The 25919-nt window shown below is 47.0% G+C and overlaps 1 protein-coding gene across 18 annotated transcripts in view; it reads right to left on the bottom strand.

The window, feature by feature from the left end:
• PTK2 (protein tyrosine kinase 2) overlaps positions 1–25919 on the bottom strand; it is a 262540-nt gene that overhangs the window by 21089 nt on the left and 215532 nt on the right. For 16 of the 18 annotated variants that reach the window (XM_041769011.1, XM_041769012.1, XM_041769013.1 and 13 more), the window contains 4 exons: positions 18686–18797; positions 10599–10685; positions 7115–7252; positions 5948–6079 (listed from right to left, as the gene is read on the bottom strand). In XM_041769011.1, the coding sequence (XP_041624945.1) occupies positions 5948–6079; positions 7115–7252; positions 10599–10685; positions 18686–18797 (469 nt within the window). Of the gene's footprint in view, positions 1–5947; positions 6080–7114; positions 7253–10598; positions 10686–18685; positions 18798–19332; positions 19983–20444; positions 21413–25919 lie in introns of those variants that run through there. The other 2 variants (XM_041769029.1, XM_041769028.1) reach the window with 2 other exon arrangements.

Raw genomic sequence — 25919 nt, 5'->3', positions numbered from 1 at the left:
TGTGGGAGAGCTCGTGTAATGGGGTTCACCAGCACAGAGCCGTCTCAGAGGTCATGAGCTGGACTGGGAGAGGGTCCCCCACAAGGACCAAGTGCTGTAGGTCAGGGCCGTGTGGCCTCGGGCAAGCACCAGAGTGGAGATGACATGAAGGAGTCCTGACTCCCCAAAGTACTTAAGAAAAGGTAGCAGCCAGCCATATTTAACAACAGAAACCACTGTAATGGAAGTCCGAACAACAGAAGATTACAATTAACAGCTGTTCTTTCACCTCTACTGGAAAAAAACTTTGGCAATATTACTGACAAAGCAACTCTGAAGTTAATTTTTCCAAACCAGAATATAGCTCCTCTATCAGGGTGCACAAGCTTACCCCATGGAAGGGTGTAGCAGTGCTTTGCCCAGCATGATCCAAGGACCAGTGAGGCTCAGGGATGTTTTGTCACCAGGTCATGATGAGACAGAAACAGAAGATAAGCAACTTAAAAAATTTATAGAGCAATGTGAAATAGTAACTTTTAGACCTGTTAGAGTTCAAATAAACAAGTTTGGCTCATATTTTATATATTTTCTTAAAAATTTATTTTTCTAATAACTGCTTTTTACTTTATTTTACAAGGGTATCAGGTCTATAATGGTTTAGGAAAAAAACCCAGAAACCGACCTTCCTCACTGACAGCTTGAGAGACCTTCAGTGGAGAGCCCTGGCCTAAAAGGCGGCCTCCTGCCCAGAGACTCCACATCCTGGGAGAACACGCAAGTCCAGTTAAAGCAGGGGCCTTGTTAGCTGGTGCTAAAAATAACCCACTTTTGGGAGCTCCAGCAACAGCAAAATGGAATTAAGGTTTATTTATAATAAGCAAATCTAATAAAAGCAATTCTCCTTTGCAGAATCCTTGCAAGTGGCTAAATCTCTCACTTGATCTATTATATTAGTTTCTGGTCAGGAGTGGCCAGAAGGTATTCTGAGATGGCCTCTGGGAACTCTTTGTCATATGTGGGATATGATCTAGGATTTTAGAGTCTCAGCAATGCAGCTCTCACAGCTGCCATGGAGAACAAACTGAGAGAGAAAGCCCTTGGAGAAATCCATGTGTATTCCCTACTTCCCCCACTGTATACATGCTACACATTTAATCCTCAACCCAGCCCCGGGAGAAACATATTACCCACACTTTATAGAAAATTTAATTATCTTACAGATTAACAGATTAATAAATAAAACTATAGAGGTTAAACTATTTATATAGTGTCATAATAACTAGGATTTTTAATTCTCATTTGGCTGAGCCCAGAATCTAGATTCTTTCTAGTAATGCCTTCTTGAAAGAAAGAGTCAGGGATGCCTGGGTGGGTCTGTCGGTTGAGCGTCTGTCTTTGGCTCAGGTCATGATCTCAGGATCCTGGGATCAAGCGCCACATCGGGCTCCTGGCTCAGCAAGGAGTCTACCTCTCTTATTCCCTCTGCCTTTGTCCCTCCCCCTGCTCTAATAAATGAATAAAAATCTTAAAAAAACAAAACAAACAAACGAGAATCAAAGACAGGAATGATCATCTTCAGTGCCAACAGATAGTCTGTTATTTTCCTACCACATCTCACGCCCCTGGTCCTCCCAGCCTGCAATGGCCTAAGGGACCCTGCGCTGTCTGTCTTCTGTATCCACTGCACTCTGGCCACTGCCGTGGCCCTTCTGTGCTCAGATACACTTGGCTCCTTCCTGCCTTGCCTGAGGTCCTTGTGCTTGGTGGCTCTCTTCCTGGAACACTCTTCCTCAAATGTTCCTGGGGTGACCCCTGCTTGTCATTTCAGCCGCTTGGCCTTCCCCAAAGGCTGTGTGTGCTGGGCCTCCCACCCTGTGCCCAGTCCTCTCTGTTCACAGTCAGGGGCTGACTGAGGACAGCTGGATCTTGAGGACAGGAAAGATAGAAAGTCAGCTCATAGGCCTGGTGGTCATCTTATGGTAGCCACTGGCAGATTTTAGGTCAGAGAGCAACAGGATCAGATTTTAGAAATATCACTGTGGCTCTGGCAGGAAACAATGACCTGACATTTATGTTACTCCAGTCTCCTTGATTTTGTATCTCTGCCTGCTACTCCTGCTAGAAGCAGGCCCCCATCTTGACTATACACTTGCTCTTAGCCCTACTACCTACAATGCCTACCTGACGAACACCCAAACCAAAGATAGGTTAGGGATTATCCACCTCCCCCCACTCTCCACCCCATGACACTAGTACTGATTTGATCTTGAAGCCAACAATGACTAAGTAAGTCATTCTCATTTAAGGACAGCAATACGAAATTCTAATGGGATGCCAATGACCTATGCCATGATCTTAAAAGAATGATCACTCATGACTTGACTCTGGAATGCAAGGCTAGCCCAATCCCAAGCAAAATGTACCCCATTGATCATCATGTCAAAGTCTTTACAGGTTTTTCTTAAAAAGAAAAAAAATATATATATGTAAAATACATACGTGTGTGTGTGTGTTATATATATATATATAAAATACGTAAAATATAGAGCCAGCATTATACCTAATGGAAAAACTATTACAGACAACATCTTTAAAAATAAAAGCAGACAAGGAACTATTTAATATGAAAGTTGGCAAGAGACGCTTCAGAATAGAAATACGAAGTATGTAACAAATGTTGAAATGAAGAAAAAATGCTTTTAAAAGCAACAGAAAACCCACGGAAATCAGAGTTCATGTGATAGATACTGGAAAATACAAGTGTCTAAAAATCAAATGCATATGCACACATGGAAAATGCACAACCAATGAGCTCAATGAAAATGATACCATTAGAGCAGCAGCAGGAAGCTCTAAGTGGATAGGCAGGAATTTTAGCAAGGGAAGTAAGACACACTTAAAAAAAATCATTAAAAGCTGCACAGGAGTAATAAAAGATGCTGGGAACAGACCACAGGGAAGTTCCTGGGCTATGGAGACATCCTCACCAAGGGTACCACAGACCCCTGGGGGCATATTATACAGCTTCGTAAGTGGCCTTTGCACATAACCTGGAAGCTATGTTGAGTCATGGGACACCTGGGTGGCTCAGCGGTTAAGCACCTGCCTTCAGCTCAGGGCATGATCCTGGAGTCCCAGGATCGAGTCCCGCATCAGGCTGCCTGTATGGAGCCTGCTTCTTCCTCTGCCTGTGTCTCTAATGAATAAATAAATAAAATCTTAAAAAAAAAAAAAAAAAAAAAGCAGCTGTGTGGAGTCTTGGAAATGTCCTGTGTGGGGGGTATGGGTTACACAGACTTAGCCATTTATTGAAGCTTGCCCAGGGGTGCCTGGGTGGCTCAGTGGTTGAGCATCTGCCTTTGGCTCAGGGCGTGATCCCGGGGTCCTGGGGTGGAGTCATGCACTGGGCTCCCCACAGGGAGCCTGCTTCTCCCTCTGCCTGTGACTCTGCTTCTCTCGGTCTCTCATGAAAAATGAATAAAATCTTAAAAAAAAAAAAAAAGCTCACCCTACTGTACCCTCTTCTAGGGCTCGTTCAGTGTATGGTCTCTAAATGATCTCAGTGACAAGAGAAAGCCCAATAGCTAACTAGCCGGGTCCTGAGCCTTGTATATGAACACCTGAAACCACTCAGAAGACTGAGTTGGTGTTGAACTCATTAAGCTACTTTCCACTCCCCAGGCTATAGTCACATCTCGCGTGGGTGGGGAGTTCTGAGAACAGTCTTATGACCCATGTCATTAGTCATGCTCATTCCTTCTGCCTGGTGGGGTTTCCAGAACTTGTCTGCTTTGCAAATTCCAATGGATCTCTCAGCCTTGGCTCAACATATCTGGACTCTGGCACCATCCCTGACTCTTCCAAGCACCTGAGGGTTCATCGTCTTGCTGTGCACAGAGCAGGGCAGAACAGCAGCATGGGCCAGCATGCTGTAACCCTGAGAAAACCCTTTGTTCACGTGCCATTAGTCATACCCAAGACAATGGTATGTAGGTACATCAGTTCGGAATTTGGAGAATTCGTAATATGGGCTTTTTCAATCCCATATCAATGTAGGAAAATAGGCTGTCTGACAAAAGTCTAAGATGTGCTAGGGAACAGCCATTCTTGGAGCCCATTCCAGATCCAAATGGATCCGCTCAGATTACTACAGCAAACAATCACCAGTGTCGGCAGCTTGCCTTATATCATGATATGCTTCAAAGTAAATCATTTAGATTTTTTATAGTTTGAAACTTCTGTTCCAAAGTAAATCCTTCATGGTGCCTATCAACATTTCCTGTACCTTGCTGTAAATGTCTGCAAGAAGAACACCTGGCAAGTTGAGTAAGTGTTCAAAGTACCCACAGCAGGATGGTGCCTTGCACCTCGTGTGTGCCGAGCAGCCCTGCAAAGCAGCCAGGACAGACCCTGTGGCAGGACTCTGGGCTGAATTCGGGCTCTGTTACATGCTGGCTGGGTGACCTCAGGAAATCTCTGCTGTAAAGTGAGGGTGATACAGGAACAGGGTCACCCTCCTTTATCCTGGTTTCCAAAATTTAACAAGCACCAATGACTGGAAATTTATTTTAATTTTAATTTGGAATTGAAGCGAGTTAATTTCAAGACAAAACCTGACCTGAACTGACGTGAAGTCTGCATTCATACCTGTGAATGTGAACATTAAGGTTTTGTGCATGAAGATTAGTGCTAATGGAACAGGACCTCCATGGCATGTGCGCTATACTACACTATCCTTCTAAAGTAAAAAATATTGAATTCTGAAGCACATAAAACCTTCAAGAACTTTGGGTAAAGGATTTTGGACCTGTCTTTTCTTTCCAGGGTGGCTGTGTGGACCAGCTGACTCCATATAGGAGAAATACATCTGGTGGTGAAGGGCATCTGTGACCAGGGTGTATGCCAACTGGCAGTAACCGAGTGTGGGGTGTGTGCGGCGTCTGCAGGCCTCCCAGCATGCTCCCAGTTCCTGTGGGCACTGGGATGGCAGGCTTGCTAAGGGCAGCCCACTGTGCTGGGGGCACTGGCTTCACCAATGGGGAAAACACACCTCACCCAGCCTGAGTGTTTTAATTTTAAACTACAGTTTTAAAAAAATGAGAGCCACTTATGAAGGCTGAAACCACTGTGGCATATCACCAGTAAGTGCTGGTTTCAACGCTTCTCTGCTCGGAAGACTGTAAGCCTTTTGAGAACTATCCCCCACCCTCACCGGTGTCTAGTTCCCCAGCATACAGATTGACACAGACGTGGCTTCAGGGGATGTTTACTGAATCAGAGCATGAGGGACCGGCTGTGGACTACCCAGGGAAAGGTACTGACCAAGAATGTGTGGAAATAGTAGGAGTCCTGCCTCTGTGCAGCCATCCTTCTCAGGCTACCCCAGGAAGACAGAACTAGCTGTGTGGGCTGACTGGGGAGTGGGTCCTGAGGCCGAGGGCACAGAAGTGCTCGGCCATGAGTCCAAAGGGCCTTTGTGTCAAGCGACACATGGAGATAGCTGTGCCTTACTACTTCCCCTCTGCCGCAGGACTTCCAAGGGGGCTGCAGACTTGGGCCGTCCAGATACATGTGGGAGGAGGCCTGCGCCCGTCAGACCATGAGAGGAGGAATGCCGGGAGGGCAGACCATGGGTTCTCAGCTATCTGGTGACACGTGCTGCAGGAGCAAGATAGAAGGTCTTATATGTGAGCTGACCCTTAAGGGGAAGCTGCTTCTGCGAAAACCAAAGAAATACTTACACCTCTGAGCCTGTAATGCCACTACTAAAACCTTGGATATCTGGTCAGAAAAAAGTCCAAAAAAGCAAATAACCCACTACTGCAAGTGTTAGGGACCAGATGTAAAAGGAACTCTCTTGTTCTGAAAAAGATGAACTCCTCCAATCATCCGTGATACAGTGTACTCTGGCAGAGCTTCACAACTGGAAAAAATCCGAATTACCAGAATTAACCAGAAACACCATTACCAGAAATCTCTCCTCTTTTTCCAGCCAGCGCTGATCTTCTTCCATTTCCTGCTGCTGCCGGATTAGCCGCTCTTCCATTAGGTGGGTCGGCAATACCTGCCCAATCCCTCGCAGGTCCAGCGCAGCAGAGTCCTGGCAGGGGAGCAAATAAAACAGCACATTCGCTCTCAGGAGTGTATTTAGGATGCTCTTACTGTTTTCTGTGTTTTTCCGAAAATAAATAAGTAAATAAAGCAAAACAGAGGATGGTGGAAAGAGGGTCTTTTATACTCTGCTCATGGGAGCAACTTTCCTGGAGGTTCCAAGTTACCACTTGCCATGCATCTTTAATAAGTACAAAGTCATTCAGCTCCACCTGCAGGATTTATTCTAAAGGAAATTGTCCAGGGCACCTGGGTGGCTCAGTTGGCTGGGGTCTGACTTCGGCTCAGGTCATGATCTCAGGGTCCTGGGATCGAGCCCCGAGCCCCGTGTGTCAGGCTCCCTGCTCAGTAGGGTGTCTGCTTGTCCCTCTCCCTCTGTCCCTCCCCACACCCATGCACGTGCTCTCTCTCTCAAATGAATGGATAAGAATCTTAAAAAGAAAGAAAGAAAGAAAGAAAGAAAGAAAGAAAGAAAGAAAGGAAGAAAGAAAGAAAGAGTCCAAGGTATGTGCAGAGAATACATTGCTGGCTGCAGTGAAGAAGTGAAAATGACCTGGATTAGGCTTAGTACACATATGCCACGGAGCACCAAGCAATTGTCAAACATGCGCAGGCAAGGGCAAGGGCATGAGCAGCCAACTCCAGGTCCTCCAGGAGTCCAAGAATCAACATTTACTATCACAGGAGTGGTTCTTGTTTACCAGGCAAATCTGATGACAGTTAACATGGCCCACAGAGTGGGAGGCTCTGCCTCCCTGCTCCTTCCCGAGACACGGCTGGTGCACATGCTGATGACATTCAGCCTGAAGTGCTGCCGTTCAGGTGAGTGGGCTAATGATGGCGGCGGTGTCTCTTTCTTTTAGTAAAAAGGATTCACAGAACCAGGAGGAATTTGAGCAGATGGGAGTGCTTTGACTTTAAATTAGGCCGTCAAAATCAGTAACTCTTAGGATTCAGAAATAAAAGGTACTCTAGGCCAAGCTTCATCAGCTAACAAACAAAAGCCCAAGAACACCCAGTTTACCTCCACGTTGGGCTGCCACATTGATATCTCCTGTGGTCTATGATTCCATGAATCCGTCTGGTCCAAAAGAGATGCCTGACCTGGGTAGATGCTGCCGGCCATGGCTGGGATCCCATGTGAAGCAGGATAACCAGAGACCTGTGAATGGGGCGCAGCAGGGTCAGGTTCTGACACAGCGTGCTTCTGCACAGTTCTACTTTCCTTGTGCAAGGAAGCAATAAAGATGACAAAAAACACTGTGCAAACAGAACAATGATGCCCAGAGACTCTAAGTCTGGATCCCGGAGCCTGTGGCTATGATACCTTACACGGGAAGGGGCCTCACATATGCGGTTATAAATTAGGAGTCTTGATATGGGGAGATGATCCTGGATTATCCCAATGGACCTCATGTAATAAGCAGGTTCCTTACCAGTGCCAGCGGGAGCAGCAGGGGAGTAGGGAGGAAATGGCTACTGAAGAGTGGTCAGAGATATGGCACCACTGGTCTGAAGGTGGGGTCGGGGGGTGGGGTGGGTGGTGGTGGATCATGGCCAAGGGATGCAGGTGGCCTCTGGAGGGTGGTAAAGGCAAGGAAATGGATTATCAACTAAAGCCTCAGGAAAGGTAATCTATGAAGGCCATGTAGAAAAGCAGTGCAAATATACACCAGGAAATCAGAAATCATTTACTCTGCATCCTTGATGCAAAAGCAATAGGAGCCATGAATGTGGCTCTGTGGGCGCTCCTCTAGAGCACCTCTTCTCTAACAAGCTAGGGCTGACAGTGAGAGACACAGGCATTGCGTTCTATGATGATTATGGCAAAGAAAAGACTTTCAGGTGCACAAGGAGAAAAATCCCAGGGCAGAGGGAAAACGAGAGGAGTTTCTTTATGTGGCATTCTTCCTCGATCACGAGAGGCCAGAACCAGCATTTGTTTCCATAACTCACTGGGTTAGTACTGGATGGCCGGGTGGTCAGTTAATTTTGTAATGAGTTAAGAGATAGCTAAAGCCGTATTTCCATACATCAACACATTCTTCAACAAAGACTTTGTGTATTTGTTAGGTCTCTGGTCATTGATTTATACCAAAATTGCATACCGACAACATGTAACTAATGAACTTTCAAGTAAGATGTACAAATTGTTCTCACAGTTTACTTGAATGCAAGTACTTCAATACAAAAATTCTACTAAACATAAAATGATATATCACTACCATTCTCGGTCGTATTACTGCCAAAGAACTTCTAGCAGTTTGCCCAACAAAGAGATTTAAAATATCCTGTATCACACCAACCCTGTGAAAGGATTGATGGGCATTTTAGCCAAGAAGGAACACGACATAACACCAAGTGATGCCCTGTAGCTGTTCTCATTTACAAGATAAGGAAACCTGGGGCCTGGGAGAACTTAATCACTCATTTGATGAAAATAAGAATGTTTTAATTTATCCACTGAAACTTAACTCTGTTCTACACACTGTGGTAGGCACTTAAAGCAGAGACAAGCCCCTGTCCTCATGGGTTTCCACTTGGGGTGGGGGGAGCCACAGATGAACAAGTACCAGAGCCAGGTAGCAAAAGGGGCACAGGCCGCTGTGGAGGGCCCATGGAGGCCTGTGTTCTCTCTGCCGCATCAGCGGAAGCTGTCACACTTACTCTAAACAAGTCTGGTGTCCGAGTCCTGCTCAGTGCCTGTCTTCCTTCCTCAGGCCATCCATACACCCCCCGCTGCTCTGACCACTAGCCTAGGTCAGGGTGCTGGCTCCCCAAGGATGAACCACAGCCCAAGGCAACCAGTAACCTAGACTTATAGCAAGAGGAGGGTCCTGTGAGCTCCTGCCTCAAGGGGGAGGGCACCTCACTCATCTTCATGCTCTCAGGGCCAAGGACAGTGCCAGGCAGAGGGCATGAGTACTCCCGGCCAGCCTGCTGGCTGAGGAGCTGCCCAGTGATTCTCGCCTCCCTGGAGCAAGGGGGTGTCTCACAACAGTGTCTCCCTAGACAGGTCTCTCAGGCTCAGCATCACCTCGGGTGCTGGTCAACAGCCTGGTGCTCTTGGGCCCCACTTCAGAATTAGTACAGTGGGACTGGAGACAGTAAAGCAGGTGAAGAGCCTGCTGCAGACACCATTCCAGTGTTCCAAAGTACCATCATCCTTTCCAGTGTGGAAGGGCCGGCACTCTCCCTGGGACCGTATGCTAATAGCAAAGTGCTTGTCCATCCAGATCTAAGAGGCCTGGATTTAAATCAGAGTTGAGAGGCATGTAAAGGAATAAAAATGCTTTCATTTGACCCTCAGCAACCCTGCAAAGGAGGCATGGTAAGTGAGCCTCTCTTTTTGCTCCCGGAGAAACACGTGAAAGGAGATGGCAGTGAAGGGAACTTTTAGCTTCTTCCTCTCTGGACAAAGACTCAAGGACTCCCCATTGCTTGTGTTGTGTTTGAGCTATCTTCTTCAGTTGAGTGCTTTCTATTCAAGGCTGATATCACAACTGACCCTGTCAGCCAGCTAGGAGTACCAGCCAGTTATATAAAAAGTACAGCTACAAAAGAGCCACAGCCGACACAAATTATGAGGTGATCTTATTTCCTAGAAGTAATTTGGCCTATTATCCAGATCACATTACCATGGGTACACGATCTGTGGTATGGTCACACAGTGCAATACTTCTCAGCATTAAAAAGTTGTGAATTGCTGACACCCTCATTGGGATGTCAACGCACAGACATCACACCAAGTAAAAGCAGCTGAGCATGAAAGAGTAGACCCTATTTGATCCATTCATCTGGAAGTCCAGAACACTCAACGCCAATCATTGCTGATGGTCAGAGAGCAGTTGTGCCCAGACAGCAGGTGGCTGCCGGGAGGAGCTTCCAGGGTCACAGAAATGTTCTCTGCCCTGGTGTGGTGTGGGGGACACAGCTGTGCCCTTCATCAGAACTGAGATCTCAGCATTTCACCTTAAGTAAGTTATGCCTCCAAAAAGCAAATACTCTTCCCTCCAAACCAGAAACATTACTGACTTTGCTTCTAGTCCTTTTCTTTCAAGGATCCTCTTTTCTAACTTGTAGAAGATATTTCCCTGTAAGAAGGTATTTGACACTCTTTCCACATCTGTCCATAAGGCATCTCGTCTAGTTTTTTAGGTAAATTTGAATGTTATTCTTGCCTTCCAGAAAAACTGTCCAGTTCATTACTACTTCTGTATAGTAGGAGCCACCAGGTTCACCCTACACCTTGCACAAAGGGAGGAGAGGAATGGAGTGGAGAATGTGGGGCAGGGCACCTTCCCAGCTGCTGCTTTAAGGCTGAGGGGCCGACTACAGCCCTCTGGGCTGGTGACATGACATCTACCTAGACAATTATTTAGTGGGTTACTTTCTTAGCTTTCTGCTTGACAAATCATAGTCCTAAGTACAGAAATAAAGAGTATAAATACATACAATGTCCCTCTCCGCCCTCAAACGTGGAGAATAAAAGAATGTCTCACACATACCTGGTAATGATTGGTTTGTACCATGTGCTGTGGACTGGGATAAAATCCTTCACTGGACCTTGGACTAGGGTAACCGGGTCTGCTGGGCTGTGAAAAAATCAACAGAGCATATGAATAAGTATTTGAAAATTCTGTTCAATTTATGTTTTACTGAAAAAGGTATTTCTCCAAAAGACTTTAGGTGGAAAGAATGATAAAGAGTGTCCAGACACTTCAGTGGAGGAGACACTCTCCCATAAACATCAAAGACAGCAGGGTATTCCTATGTGAAAACATGAAGCTGGATCCCTAGCTCACAATACACACACAGATGAACTCAAAATGGTCACAGATCTAAACGTAAGAGGTAAAACTGTAAAACTCTTAGAGGGATCCCTGGGGGGCTCAGCAGTTTAGTGCCTGCCTTCAGCCCAGGGCGTGATCTTGGAGTCCCGGGATCGAGTCCCACATCGGGCTCCCTGAATGGAGCCTGCTTCTCCCTCTGCCTGTGTCTCTGCCTCTCTCTGTGTGTCTCTCATGAATAAATAAATAAAATCTTAAAAAACAAAACAAAAACACTCTTAGAGAATTGGCCAGTCTTTGTAACCCTGGGTAGGCAATGGTTTTGTAGATATGAAACCAAAAGCTCAATCAATAAGAGAGAAAAAGATAAATTGTACATCATCCAAATTAAAAGCTTCTGTGCCGCAAATGGCACCGCCAAGAAAGAGACAACCCACAGAATGGAAGAAAATACTTGCAAATCATGTATGAGAGTCATATCCAGAATACACAAAGAACTACTGTATCTCAACAAGCTTAGGGGAGCACCACCCATCCTTTGAGTCTTCTACGGCGATTTCCTGAAATCTCCTGATTTTTCCCACCCAATGTAACACCTAAGTCCTCTGCAACACTGCTGAAAGCCCTGCTTCAAACCCTGATGGATGCAGCTACCTCTGTCCTTGCTCTAACTCTGCTACTGTGGGGCTGTTCAATCTTTGAGGGTGGAAGATGCAGCCTACACTTTGGTGGCCCAGATGCGATTCACCCCAAACTTTAAAAAAAATATTTTATTTACTTAGTCAATCATGAGAGACAGGGAGAGGGAGGCAGAGACATAGGCAGAGGGAGAAGCAGGCTCCCTGATGGGAGCCCAATGTGGGACTTGATCCCAGGACCCTGGGATCATGCCCTGAGCCGAAGGCAGATGCTCAATCACTGAGAAACCCAGATGCCCCATTTCACCCCAAACTTAACCAAGCATGAGGATGGATCCCCAAGACCTCTGGAAACAGGAAAGGGGCACCAAGGGTCACAGACTTTACTGTGTTCAGGGTGGCAATTTCCAAAGTACGTTCCAGGAAGCCCAAGGGACTACCCTTCAGATTTGTATTTTTAAAGGTTTCATTTAAACAAGTGGTTAAAAGAGGTCAAGGAAAACAACAAAATTCGACTAGCTCTATTCTGATAGAGTGGCAGCACTCGTGGCACAGGTATGTGTTAACATGTACGCATTGCCATGGTGGTATGGGAAAGGCTCCCGGAGCCCAAGCATGGAAGGATGCAGAGCCAAGAATCAGGACAGGAAACAGAGCTATCTGACAGTTGTATAGTTGCGTCCGCTAGCTTAGATTCTGGAGGTGGCATGTAAATAACACAGGCAAAAATAAAAACTTTTACTCAGTATGGCCAATGTGCACTGAACTACGTGCTTTACGTACAGTGTGACAATCTGAAGACCAATGCCACCCAGGAATATTATCACCCTATTTTAAGGAGGATAAAACCAGGGCTCAGAGAAGTCAGGCAGTGTGAACAGGCTGCACAGTACCTCCTGGCAGATCTGCTTGACTCCAAACTCTGCTATGTGGTGATGCCACTCTATGACAAGCACACCTTGACTCAACAAATAATAAAGGAAAAAATAAAAAGGGATTGATCAAAAACTGGCAAAATCTCCATACAACATCCCAGAGGGACTCAAATACTTTGTGAGTAGCCAAAGAGAGCGCTTACAAGGTTCAAGATAAAACAACAGGTAAAAAGATGAAAACAAGTTCTGTGGCAGACAAAACTATTGCACAAAGAACACCACAAAGCCAGATTCTGCTCACTAGTGGCTGTGCACTAGTGAATGCACACGTGCCATCACACAGCTCTGCCTGTGTTCTCCACAAACAGGGAGCCAGCACGGTAGGTGGGGGCAGGCTGGGGACCAGAGGGCCAGCATTTGAGGTCAGGGCGACTCACTGCTCTGCCTCCACATTCTCAACAGGGAGCTGGGGACAGGGCTCTTATGAAGGTAGAACAACATGTCATGCTTTGCGGATGGCTTCCGTGCGAGTGGCCAAAAGTGTCAATTCCTACTAAGTACTACGATTCAGCAGGGTTGCTCCCTCCCTCTCAAAGACACAAACCTGGATTGTAATATTTCTTAACAAAGCAAACTATGGAGCTGTTGAAGTCCTGTCGAGTGAGGAGGAAGAGAGGAAAAACCAAGACATCCTAGACCAAGGGCATCCTAGACCAAGGGAATCAGGTGGGGGCGCTCCGGCCAGGGGTCCCAAGGACATTGATCTTCAAATTATCACACTGCATGTAAAGCACGTAGTTCAGTGCACATTGGCCATTTGAGAGGGCGCAGCTGCTGAGCACCACACGTCCGGCACCCAAGGTGAGAGCAACAGGGCCCGCTCTCCCCTGAGACCCTCGCTCAACCCTATGGAGGTAAAGCAACAACAAAGTCCTATGATCTGAACCCAGGTAACACTTGGCAGAGTTTCTCAGACACTGAACCTCCTACAATAACAACTCCCGTGTATATGGAAGGACAATGTTAATTTGCTTTGTTTGAACTTTACCAAGATTTTCTGCCATTCTAGAAAATCACATCACATGACCAGTGAAATTCGTGCTCGGCTGTGGCCATAGGCTCTGCATTTGCAGGTGCTGCTGATGTGGTGTGTCCACACACGGGAGCAAGCACCTGGCCACCTCACCACTCCTGGGGGTGTAATCCCACCTGAGCGGCTCCCCCAGGGGGGTGCATGCTGTTTTAGCTTTCTTGTACAGTCAGCGGTCTCCTGGAAGAACTGGCATTTTGAAATTAGTGTTGTTATTTTACTGCCTATGTATTTTACTTGAGAGCTAGCAGTGGGACATCATAAATGCTTCCTACAGAAGAGGAGCACTGCCTCCTGTTAGGGCTGAGAAACACTTCTGAGGCACCTACTCTGAACACTTTATCTTCTGGACCCCTTTATATTTTCAAAAATTACTGAGGACTCCAAGGGCTTTTGTTTATCGGGAATGTATCTACCCATGTTTATGCTATTAAAGTTAAAACACTTAAAAATAACAACTAATTACATGTTTAAAAAAATACTTTTTTCAAAATTAAATAAATCAGCGAGCAGAGTGGCACCCGTTGCATGTGTGTATGTAAATTCCTCTAATGGCGGGCCTGGGAGAAGGTTGTCGGCTCTCACGCTGGCTTCTGCATGGTCTGCTGTGCTGTCTCGCTGTGGCACACAAAGAAAATCCAGCCTCACACAGCCGTGCAGCTGGGTAGGGGAGGAGTCCGTTAACAGTTTCTTGGCACTGTTGTGGGCATGGCTTCTGACATTATACTCCAACGCAGAAAGTGCTGGTTTCTGAAAGTGTGGAATCTGAAACCGTATCTATCATTATCTGTTACGTTAAGACCCATGACTCCGTCTTGTACTGTGAATGGATCGTCTACCCATGTGTGATTCTGTGACATCCTGCAGTGATTATCTGGAAAACACGAGTCACTGACTTATGTGGACCTTCGCAATGCCCACCCGTCTCAGCCTCCACATGCAAAGAAATCACATTTGTTAATATCACTCTGAGCTCATCAGAAAAGCCTCCAAATTGGGAAGCTGTCAAGGTTATGGTGATGGATGTTTTTTGAAATTCTAAATTTTGCTTGGAAACTTGAATTTTATCATCAGCAACAAACACTATCAGTTACTTTCCCTGATGACACGGTCTTGTTTCTTTCCTTCTTGAGAGGATGTCTGCCAAATGCACAACTCTGAACAGCCACAGTGTCTGCCCACCCTACTTTCAAGAAAAACTGGTTTTCTGTGAGAAAAGTGTTTAGTTCCACTACTCAGCTGCACAGCAAGTGTCTTTCCTGACTTGCTGTTTCCTCCCACAGAAGACCTGTGGCTGCTTCATCCGGGTCACTCTTCTTTTTTTTTTTTTTTTAAATTAATTTTTATTGGTGTTCAATTTACCAACATACAGAAAAACACCCAGTGCTCATCCCGTCAAGTGTCCCCCTCAGTGCCCGTCACCCATTCCCCTCCAACACCCGCCCTCCTCCCCTTCCACCACCCCTAGTTCGTTTCCCCGAGTTAGGAGTCTTTATGTTCTGTCTCCCTTCCTGATATTTCCCAACATTTCTTTTCCCTTCCTTTATATTCCCTTTCACTATTATTCATATTCCCCAAATGAATGAGAACATACACTGTTTGTCCTTCTCCGATTGACTTATTTCACTCAGCATAATACCCTCCAGTTCCATCCACGTTGAAGCAAATGGTGGGTAAAGAAGATGTGGTTTATGTAAACGGGTCATTCTTCTGCACGCTGGCATCTCTTTCTTGCGTGAGCACGGTGGTAAAGAATAGAGTGGTGACCAGCACGGCCTGGCATGTGCCAAGGTGATCATAGCTTTGTCCACTGTTATGTCTGCAACGGGACTGCAAATGTCAGCAGAGTGGACAAGGCCAATGACATGTGGACATTATTATGAAACGGTTTTGCTCTCACGGCCTTCTGAAATGGTCTCGGGGGCCCAGAGGTCCAAGAAATACATTTCAAAAACCGCGGAAAAGGCTATTTTTAGCTCGAGGCTCTCCACTGATCTGATGGGAACGTGCAGAACAACTTGCAGCAATGAAATGAACCCAAAGTGGGGCTCCCTGGGCTGCACTCCTCTTGGACAAATTTCTCTGAAGATTATTATTGTGAGAAAAAAACTAGTACTAAGTACCCATGAAGAAACTGGTGGGATCCCTGGGTGGCTCAGTGATTTGGAGCCTGCCTTTGGCTCAGGGCCTGATCCTGGAGACCCGGGATTGAGTCCCACATCGGGCTCCCTGCAGGGAGCCTGCTTCTCCCTCTGCCTGTGTGTCTTTGTCTCTCTCTCTCTCTGGGTGTTTCTCATGAATAAATAAATAAAATCATAAAAAAATGGTAACATATCTTTAATAATTAGCTTTGTGGTTATAATGCCTTTGCCATTAAGTATAACTAAGCTTTTAGTTTTTTGGTTTTTTTTGGTAAAGATTTTATTTATTTATTTATTTTGGAGAAAGAGAGAGCATGAGCTGGGGAAGCAGCAGAGGGAGAGTGAGAAGCAGACTCCCCGCTGAGCAGGGAGCAGAATGTGGGGCTGGCATTGTGACCTGAGCCGAAGGCAGACTAAGCTTTTAATTTAAAATCTTGAATGTGGGGGAAGAAAAATATTTCGCTTTAAAAACCTAATTACGTTTTTTACAAGTTTTTACATTACAAGTTTTATTAGTACACAACATTCATCTATAAAAGTCCGAGATCCTACAGAAACTGACGAAATTTAAGTGGAATTTGTTGTGAAAAGACAGCACAGTCAGAACTAAATAAACGGAGAAGGCTCAAGAGCTCCCACTTCATAGGGTGGAGAAAAGTCCAGGATGCAATGCCGGGTTAGCATCCTGGAGACAAGCGACTCACTTGTAGATGGGTCAAATACAGTAAAACTTTATGTAAAAGCAGAGTCTGAATCTGTGGATTACCATGGAGAAGGGAAAAACTTCATCCAGACCCAATTCTGACTGGCAAGGGTACTGAATAATTATCGTATTTGTTTATAGCCATCAAGCATCTGTGTATTTATACTAGTGTAGATGGTTTCCTAGCCATGGAAACTTTTAATCCATGGGTTGTCAACCTTTTCCTCCAGGTGTCAAAGAGCAAATATTTTAATCTGTGACACTACTCAACCCTGCCTGTGCAGGCTGAAGCCAGCCAGGGACAAGACACAAATGAAGCATGCAATTCATTCCAATAAAACTCTGATCACAAAAACAGGCAGTGGGTGATAGTTTGCTGATCCACTTTAAAGGGCAGAACAATCTCTGATTATAGAGAAGAGCCTCAAAATAGGCACTCTGAAAACCTCTCAAAACCAGACAGAAATGCCTTTGGTATTCTAAATCAGAAAAAATCTAACCTCATACTACAGCTTCTAAAATTTAGCCAAATTTTAAACATCCTACCGACTGAGATACAGAAGAACACTGACAGACCAAGTTCCTGAATTCTGTGGGCTCAGGGGGAGTGCTGCAAGGTGTGGTGCTCATCACCAAGTGTGTGCAGTACCTGACACCTCCGTGACTCCCTCAAGCACCGCAGATGCAGGACCTCACGTGGCCTTCACTACACCCCCGAGGCGTAGGGATGTTAACATCCTTGCTTCACAGTGAGGACAGTGAGGCTGTTGGTAGAAGGACCGCCCAGTCATCAGAGTCTCTGTGAAGAGACTCGCTTGGCCCCTAGGCCCAAGGAACTAGCTTTGAGACTCTCCCACCTCCCAGGCCCTGTCCGTTGTCCTGCTGCGCCCCAAGTTAAGAAACAGGCAAATGTGTATATACAAAGGGGAGGGCCTTACATGTTGGGACGGGGAGCTCTCAGTTTTTCTGTGGGTAACTAAGGGTTTACGGTTGTTGTTAACCAGGAGACACAGAAGAAACACCAGCTGACAGGTGGCGTGGCTATCCTCCTCTGGGCCCCAGCTTTTCTACCCGTTCAGGAGGCTGGATTAGGGAACCCTTCACCTCTAAAACTCTGAAGAACTACGTCAGTCACGTCTAGTCACCTTAAATGTGTGACTACTACTGTGAGTTACTACTACACAGTTGAAAACATCAACCAAGAAAATACAAGCTTTCAGGCCTTGTAAAAAAAAAATAGGTATAATATTTAAATAGTACTTTGTGCTAACAGACTTCTGATTATTTTTTTTTAATTTTTATTTATTTATGATAGTCACACACACACACAGAGAGAGAGAGAGAGAGAGAGAGAGAGGCAGAGACACAGGCAGAGGGAGAAGCAGGCTCCATGCACCGGGAGCCCGATGTGGGACTCGATCCCGGGCCTCCAGGATCGCACCCTGGGCCAAAGGCAGGCGCCAAACCGCTGCGCCACCCAGGGATCCCGACTTCTGATTATTTTTCAAAAAAGAAAATCAGATAAAGAATTGTCAGCTTCTTACTATATTTTTAGCTCATTAAATAGTAGGTAAAGTCTATTATCTATTTATATTCCAGAAAATGCTGTAAACTGGATTATTCATGGCAAGTAAGCCACTGTGTGAAAATACCACTCTGTCAAATGCAAAAGGGTATAAAAAATTCTTAATCTCATGAGTGTTTAAGGGCCAGCTATGTCCCAAACCCCAGCCACAGTGTGGCTGAGCAACAGGGAAAGGTTCTGGCCACCTCCCAGAGGTTGAGGATGTGGAGACAGTGGGCAGCCAAGGCCTGGGGATGTTGCCAGCAGATCTTAACATGCAAATGCAACGTGCCTCCAGTTCCCATACCTAGAAGCCAGCCACGGACGGCAGACAGGCAGAGAATGCACAAAGCTCTCAACCAGACCCACCCCAAAAGGAGTGGGGTTTGGTGCACTGTGACTCAATTTGAAATAGAACAAGAGTAAAGCATTCAGGGGGCTGCTGTTAGTCCAGCTGCGGTGTTCATCCTGACTCGATCCTTTAGCGAGGTCCCTGACAGCCAACAAAGGAAACTCCTTCTGAGTTCTGAGGATGGGGGTGGGGAGCTCAGGGAGAGCCTGTTAGGACCACAGCTAACCTAACGGCCGAGGCTGAGACAGCTGAAATGCAAACTGAGGAATGAGTGCAGGAGAGGGTTAACACGCCGGGCAAACGGGCAGGAGCACAGGAGCTATAATGTCTACCCCTAGAACCACCTGATGCTTGGCTGCCTCCCACACACAGCACTGCCTACACCATCCACCCGGAAAGTTAGCAGGAGCGATGCCAAAACTGGGGCGGGGGCCTTTGCTACCTTGGGTGGAGCTTCGTCGGACCCTCCGGAGTCCCAGGATACTGTGACCTGTCTTCTGGACTCCATCCTCATCCGTTCTTCTTGCTGCACCTTCTCCTCCTCCAGGATTGTGCTAGAGAGACAATACATGGTTTAAGGGGAGCTGACAGCCAGAGGGAGCGAGCACACAGCAGACCCCACCCGGCTTAGCTGAGGAGCACCAGCTGGCTAGCTGGAGGATAACAATAAGGAAAGGGAGAGCGGATCAGGTTTCTAACTGCACAGGAGGACTCTAGAATAGCCTCAGTGCCAAAGGCAAGTCCGTTTGCAGCACAGCCGTGGGTAAGAAGACAGCTGGGAGGACCAGGGCAGCTGTGGAAAACCACAGACGAGCCGGGGCGGGGGATGTCTGTACTCCCGAGGTACTTGGAGCCAAAGAGAACTGCCCTGAGAAATCCCAAGCCGGCTTCGTCTGGCACCGGTGAGCAGTCCGGGGCCGGGCTCGCACACGCACACGCACACGCACACGGGCGCCCACGTCCTGTGACCGCCTCGGCGCGCCGGGCGACGGCCTCCGGGCGCGGCTCACTGCCCTCGCCCCAACCTCCCGCTGCCCAGGGCTTCGTCTCACCCGGGGGTGACGACCGGCCCCCCCCCCCAGTCCTCACCGCTGCGCCGCCCGGGGAGCGCGGCTCATTCAGCTCCCGAGCCTCCCCTCGGGGGAGCCGCCGCCAGCGGAAGAGCGAGGTCAGCCGCGGCCCCTTCTAATCTGGGAATTGGCTCAGCTGCTCGGGAGGGACATTCCTGCCTGCCGGGCCGCGCGGCCTCCCCTCCCACTCGAGCTAAGTGCGCGCGGCTCCGGCTCCGGCTCCGGCTCCCGGGCTCTGAGTCAGCAAACCCTTCCCATTTACTACGGACCAGACCGAAGGGTGTTTCTTTCTTCCCTTTTTTTTTCTTTTAAAGGCACGGGAATGTTCTGCTCCGTGGTGACATGAGCGCCTCAGGAGGAGCTTTCAGCCACACGATTCCACTCCCTCCTGACAATGATTTTGGTTTCCTTGGTCCCCGGCGCTGGGACGGTGCGCGACTGGCAAGGGGCGCGGGCCAGCCCCGCGGGGACCTGGCCCGGGACCCCCGGACGGGGCCCAGAGACTCCCACACCCGCGGGCCGTCGGTGCCGAGGCCGGAGCCCGCCGGGTGCGTGAGCCACGACCAGCAGGGCCGACCCGCCGAGGGGCCAGGAGGGCCGTCGCCGAGCTGCCCGCCCTGTCCAGGAAGGCCGCGGGCCACCTCCTGAGGCGGCCCCGGGGTGCAGGAGTCCAGCCTGAGCTCTCGGGCCTGCGACAGGAGCTGCCCCTGCTCAGCAGCTTTTCCGCACCCTGCTCTCACTCGGGGCCCTCAAGAGAAATCACAGACCCGGAATCTGAATTTCCAAACACCTTATAGTTTTAACAAATGAAAAATCCATATAAACCAAGACAAAAAACCCCCACAAGCAGCTGTTTGTTCTTTTTTTCCACTTCTTCAAATAACTGAAACACAGGCAAGCTCTGGGAAGGCCAAGTGGGAACCGCGTTTGAAATCGGTCCCATGAAGGCAGTTTATCTCACCAGGGTTGTTTTATGAAATGGGCCACCCGGATCTTAAGGTTACTGTTCCCCACGAACACCTCCAAAGGGTCCCGTGAGGTCCCTTGCCGTGGGAGACCCTCTCAGGCTGCGTCCTCCCTGGTTCTTCCGCCCACGGTCCCTGCCCCTGCCGTCCGACCTCCTGCGCTTACTGTCCGAATCCTTCACGGCAGCCCTTTCACCGCGTAACCACGGACGCCACTCCTGCGCCCTGCGGTGTTCAGACGGGACGCGTCGGCGCTGTCCGGCGTGAACCCAGCTTCCCTGCCCATACACGGTGTGTGCCCGCGACATGCGCTGCGATCTTTCTTTCACCGAACCCGCTAGTCGTGCCCCTGGCAGACCACTGGTAATGGGGAAGGGGGTACTTTGATCTCAGTACTTGGTTCTCATACCGAAAGTAATAAGTCAAAATGCTCCTGAGAAACCATCGTTTGCTGCTCAGAGCGGTCAAGAGTATAAATAACTCATAAAAGATCTATTTTCACAATGGGAGGACTATTCCGAGCAAGAGTGCACATGGAGACATTTCTGAAATTTTCTCTTTAAAGCTGCTGCAGGACCCAGAGCAATAAACTAGAATGTGCAGAGGGTCAAGGAGGTCAAATTTAAACATACTTTCCCAAACTGCAAATATTTTTAGTAGCAATACATTCCATGTGAAAGAGTCTGGCTGCTTGATGTGAGCTGGCAATGAGCCGCCATCGCTTCTCCTGGGACGGCAGCTTCTAGGTCTAACTTCCAAGGAGATGAACCAGTCAAAGCTTGGGCTTCACAGACGTGAGAACACGTGGTCATCCAGCCTCTGCTCACCCACCAGTCCCACCTGGTGAGACGTGTGAAAGGGGAGAAAGCAGTACTTTATGCAGTGTTTCTTTTTTTCCCCTTATTTCCCTCACATCAACAGAAACAGTCCTCAAAGTAATCGATGGAGAGTACGAGGGCGCAGAGCGTGTCGGGGCTGCTGACTATGTGCTCTTGGCCTGCAGCGCTTCCAGGGACTTGGTCTCACGCCCTCCACCAGCTAGCATGGAGAGGTCTGATGAAATTTCCGTTCTGGAGCGACACAATGTGATTTCACTTCTAAGGTATTTTCATGGAGAGTAAGAAAGGGGTCTAATAGGCTCCTCGTTTCCAGTACTGAGCTAAATACAAAAACAAACCTTCAACCCCGACCAGCCTAGAGTAGAACGGGGCAATGGGCCTGCGTGGCTGAGAACGGAGTCGTCCAAGCTGGGGGAGCAGGAGGGGCAACAAGCTATACGCTGCACTTCCGTCACCGTCTGTGGCAGCAGGCTGCCTTGCCTACTTCAATGTGTTGGCTCGTTCAGAAATGAGAATAATCCTGTCTACCCTACCCATTGTTAGGGTGAGAAAGTATGAGAAAAAAAACAGTCAAACTTTGAAGTAAATATTAGTTAGCTCCATACTTTTACCTGACCTTTTCCCCCTGGGAAAGAAAGGTATTTTGTTGATCTCATTTCTGTGGTGTTTCCCCTGTGACTGATGCACTACTGTTCTTTTCTCTGAAACTACAAACCATTTCTTCTTTTAAATATAAGAAATACGTTTTGTTTGAAGAACAGTTTCTTAAAGACTGGACTTTGATCACCTAAACATCACAAAATCAGCCTGGGTTTTTAGGCAAATCTGGAAAACATCCAGAAAAAGAGCAGCAAGAAATTGGAAGGGAAAAAAAGCCAAGAGGGAAAGAGCTCGTTTTGGCAAGTTCACGGGAATACCAGTTTTGAAACATGATCTCTTATAATTACCCAACACTGCCTCACCACAAAGGAATGGAACTGACCTTTTCACAAAAAAACCCCGCCTGATATCTTTGCAGAAAACAAGTCTGGAGCCTTGAGATGCAGTCGCGGATGGTGTATCTAAGTGGCTGACCTGTGGCTAAATGCAAATGTAAATAACCACAGGGTTACAGCGGACGTCTCTGCTCTTTTTCTCTTACAAGCAGGCATCTAGTTTCATGAATGCACCAAAACTGCATTTCTATGTATCTCAAACTGCAAGAAATAATGTACTTCTGATTGGTTGTGGTGATACCCATCTCAAAATTATTTAAAAAAGTGATTTCTACTAAAAATCTTGCTTTAAAAATAGTGACTTCTATTCTGGCCAGTTTGTGTAGCAACTATGTGACAAACCATCTTGTAGACAGCAATTATTGACTGTGGACATAAGGAGCAACCTTGTGGCAGCACAGGAGAGCAACTCACAATGGCCGGACTCTGAGGGGGTGCTGGCACTACGAGGGTAAGGAGCCCTGGATGAGTCCCCGTTTTTTAATGGCCATTTGTCAGACAGCAGACCCTAGTCTTATAAAATCTACCCAAATCTCTAGCTGAACCTGGAACCATGCACACACAGGACAAGCTCCTCGTAGCCCAACTAAGGCAAAGAGAACTGAATTGAGATGTGGGCTGCTGCCCTCAACGTGGGGAAAGAATCTGTGATTTGAGACCAGCTGAGCTAATTGTCTGCTAAAACAAACAAACCACTCTTCAGAGGAATATAACTGAATCCAGAGTTTCTGTAACTTTCTGTAATCTATTATTCACAATGTCAGGACATAATCTAAAATTACTTGATATACAAATAAACATGAAAACGTGATCCATTCTCACGAGGAAAAAAACAATGTAAGGAAGGCAAATCCAAAAATGGCCCAGAGGTTGGAATTAGCAGGCAGGGACTTGAAGGAGCTATTATATTCAAGGACATAAAGGAAAGTCTGTTCATAATTAATGTAAAGATAAGAAATGTTAGCAAAGAAATAGAGAATATAAGAAAGAGACAAATGAAAAATACAGTATCTGAAATAAAATCTCTGCAGGATCAGATGATTGGTAGGATGGAGGTGACAAAACAGGGAACTTGAAGACAAGTCAATTAAAGTGATCCCATCTGAAGGACTTGAGAAAAAGACTGGGGGAAAACAGAAAAAGAACAGTGTCCCTGGGACCTGAAGGACACTGTCAAAAGGCGTAACATACAGGGAACTGAAATTTTAGAAAAGAGAAAACAGAGCAGAAAAATACCTGAGCAGATAACTGTGAAAGACACACATTTACAGATTCAGGAGGGTTTGTGAACCCCAGATATGGTCAATACAAAGAAAACCACACCCCAGTACATTCTAGCAAAACTGCTGAAATTGAAAGACAAAGAGAAAACGATGGAAGCAGCCAGTAGAAAATGACAAAGCAAGGACAGAGGAACAATGATTTGAAAGCCCAATGACTGCTTATTAGAAATAACAGAGGTCAGGAGACAGTGGAAGAAGAGCTTTAAAGTGCTGAAAGAAAAAAATACAGCACCACCCTCAAGTGGGAACTCTATTCCAGTGAAATTAAGTTCATTTAATTGTCAGACAAGAACCCAAAAAAACTAATGGAATTCACCACCGATAGATGAACACAGGAAATGTTCAAAAGTTCTCTGGGTGGGTGGGAAACTGAAAAGAAGAAACCTCTTTAGGAAAGAATAAAGAGCGCTGTGCAGGGTTAAACACAAAAGACTGTTTCTTTACTTTCTTTAAAATACTATTTAAAACACACAGAAAAATTTTATTTTGTGAGGTCCCTAACATACACGAATGTAACCTATATGACACCTAGATCATAAAGGACTGAGGTGGTGGCAAATGGACCTTCTTGGCTGCAAGAACCCGACATCGTAAGCACGGTATAGTCATTCACTCTAAGGAGACGGAGAAAAGTTAAACATGCATATTGTAGTCTCTAGAGCAATCACTAAAATTATAATGCAAAAGGTTATCGCTAAAATGCAGATCTGGGGCTCAGAGGGAGAAAAGGGGTGGGGGCGGGGTGGGAGAGAGGCTGCTGGCTTCCTAGTGCCACACTCTCAGCCAAGCACTGACGGCCTGAGCACACGGCACTCTGCTTCCCTCTCGGCCGCACCGGAGGTACATGTTAACCTGAAACTGGTATGAAGCCAGTGTTCCTCCGTTTGTTCCCTACACCCCTCCATCCAGCCACAGTTCCCTGTCCCTGTGACTGGACATCGAGCGGGAGCCACGTGCAGCCCCCGGCCCTTAGCTGTCCAGGGGGAAATGAGACCTCCATGGCTGCTACTCCACTCTCCCCTCATGTTTTTAGTGATAATGACTGTGGAGACAAAATTCAGTGAAGAGGAATAAGAACAGCTACAGAGAAAACAAAATGGGTCACAGAAACAGAACTGTGGAGAAGGGATTCTGGTGGCTACCAGGCTAAGTCTGAGGGTCTCCAAGTGCACTCTGAGAGTGGCACTCGGATCATAAACAGTATACGACTGACAGGTCAGCTTCACCTGGTCAGAGGCATCTCTTCATAGGTAGGATAAGTGAGAGGAGGAGAACAGTGCGTGGAGAAATACAGGGAGCTGTCAGGTGAGAATGAACACTGGTCTTGGAGGCAGGGTGAGGGGCCCCGGGGCCGGAGATCAGCCCCCTGTCAGCTGCATGGTCCAGGGTGAGTCATAGGACTTTCCTGAGCCTAAGGCTCCTTCAGTGAAAAGAGCAGTAACTCATTCTTAAGAATTGCTATTTAGTCAAAGAAGGTAATACATGTGAAAATGATGTGTAAAGCCATGTAAGTGCAAAGGACTAATTTTTATGAAATGCATATTTAAATCTCCCTGGAAATCTGTTCACACAAAACCAAACTGTGGAGGTATAACCATACAGATGCACATGGAAGAGCCGAGAACACCTATGTGTGAGTGGGACCCAACATCGGGTCAGAAGGATCCCCACGTAAACAGTTAAGACATAAGCCCTAGTGGGAAGAATGTAAATGTTATATTAAATTCCTTTAAAACATTTTTTTTTAAGATTTTTTTTTTAATTTATTTATGATAGACATAGAGAGAGAGAGAGAGGCAGAGTCACAGGCAGAGGGAGAGGCAGGCTCCATGCCGGGAGCCCGACGCGGGACTTGATCCCGGGACTCCAGGATTGCGCCCTGGGCCAAAAGCAGGCGCTAAACCGCTGAGCCACCCAGGGATCCCCCCTTCAAAATTTTTTTAAAAAGATTTCATTTATTTATTCATGAGAAATACAGAGAAAGAGAGAGAGAGAAGCAGAGACCCAGGCAGAGGGAGAAGCAGGCTCCATGCAGGGAGCCTGATGTGGGACTCGACCCTGGGACTCCTGGATCACACCCTGGGCTGAAGGTGGTACTAAACCGCTAAGCCACCCAGGGATCCCCTCCTTTTAAATTTCAACTTACTCTTTATTTTTAATTATTGGCAAGGCTAAGGACCAACAAAACACAGAAAAACAAAAAAACCCTTGACGTTCAGATGCCATGAATTTTTTTTTTTATAATTTTTAATTTAAAGTTTCTAAAAATGGAGCACCTGGGTGGCTCAGTCAGTTAAGTGTCTGCTTTCAGCTCAGGTCATGATCCCAGCGTCCTGGGATCAAGCCCCGCACTGTAGCCTGCTTCTCCCTTTCCCTCTGCCGCTCTGCCTACTTGTGCTGTCAAATAAATAAATAAAATCTTAAAAAAAAAAAAAAAGTTTCAGGATGCCTGGGTGGCTTAGCGGTTGAGTGTCTGCCTTGGGCTCTGGGCGTGGTCCCAGGGTCCTGGGATCAAGTCCTGCAT

This window comes from Vulpes lagopus, chromosome 9, assembly GCF_018345385.1.
Source record: "Vulpes lagopus strain Blue_001 chromosome 9, ASM1834538v1, whole genome shotgun sequence".
Classification (NCBI taxonomy): Eukaryota; Metazoa; Chordata; class Mammalia; order Carnivora; family Canidae; genus Vulpes; species Vulpes lagopus.
The sequence above is the reverse complement of the archived record's forward strand: the minus strand, read 5'-3'. Positions and strand labels throughout refer to the sequence as shown.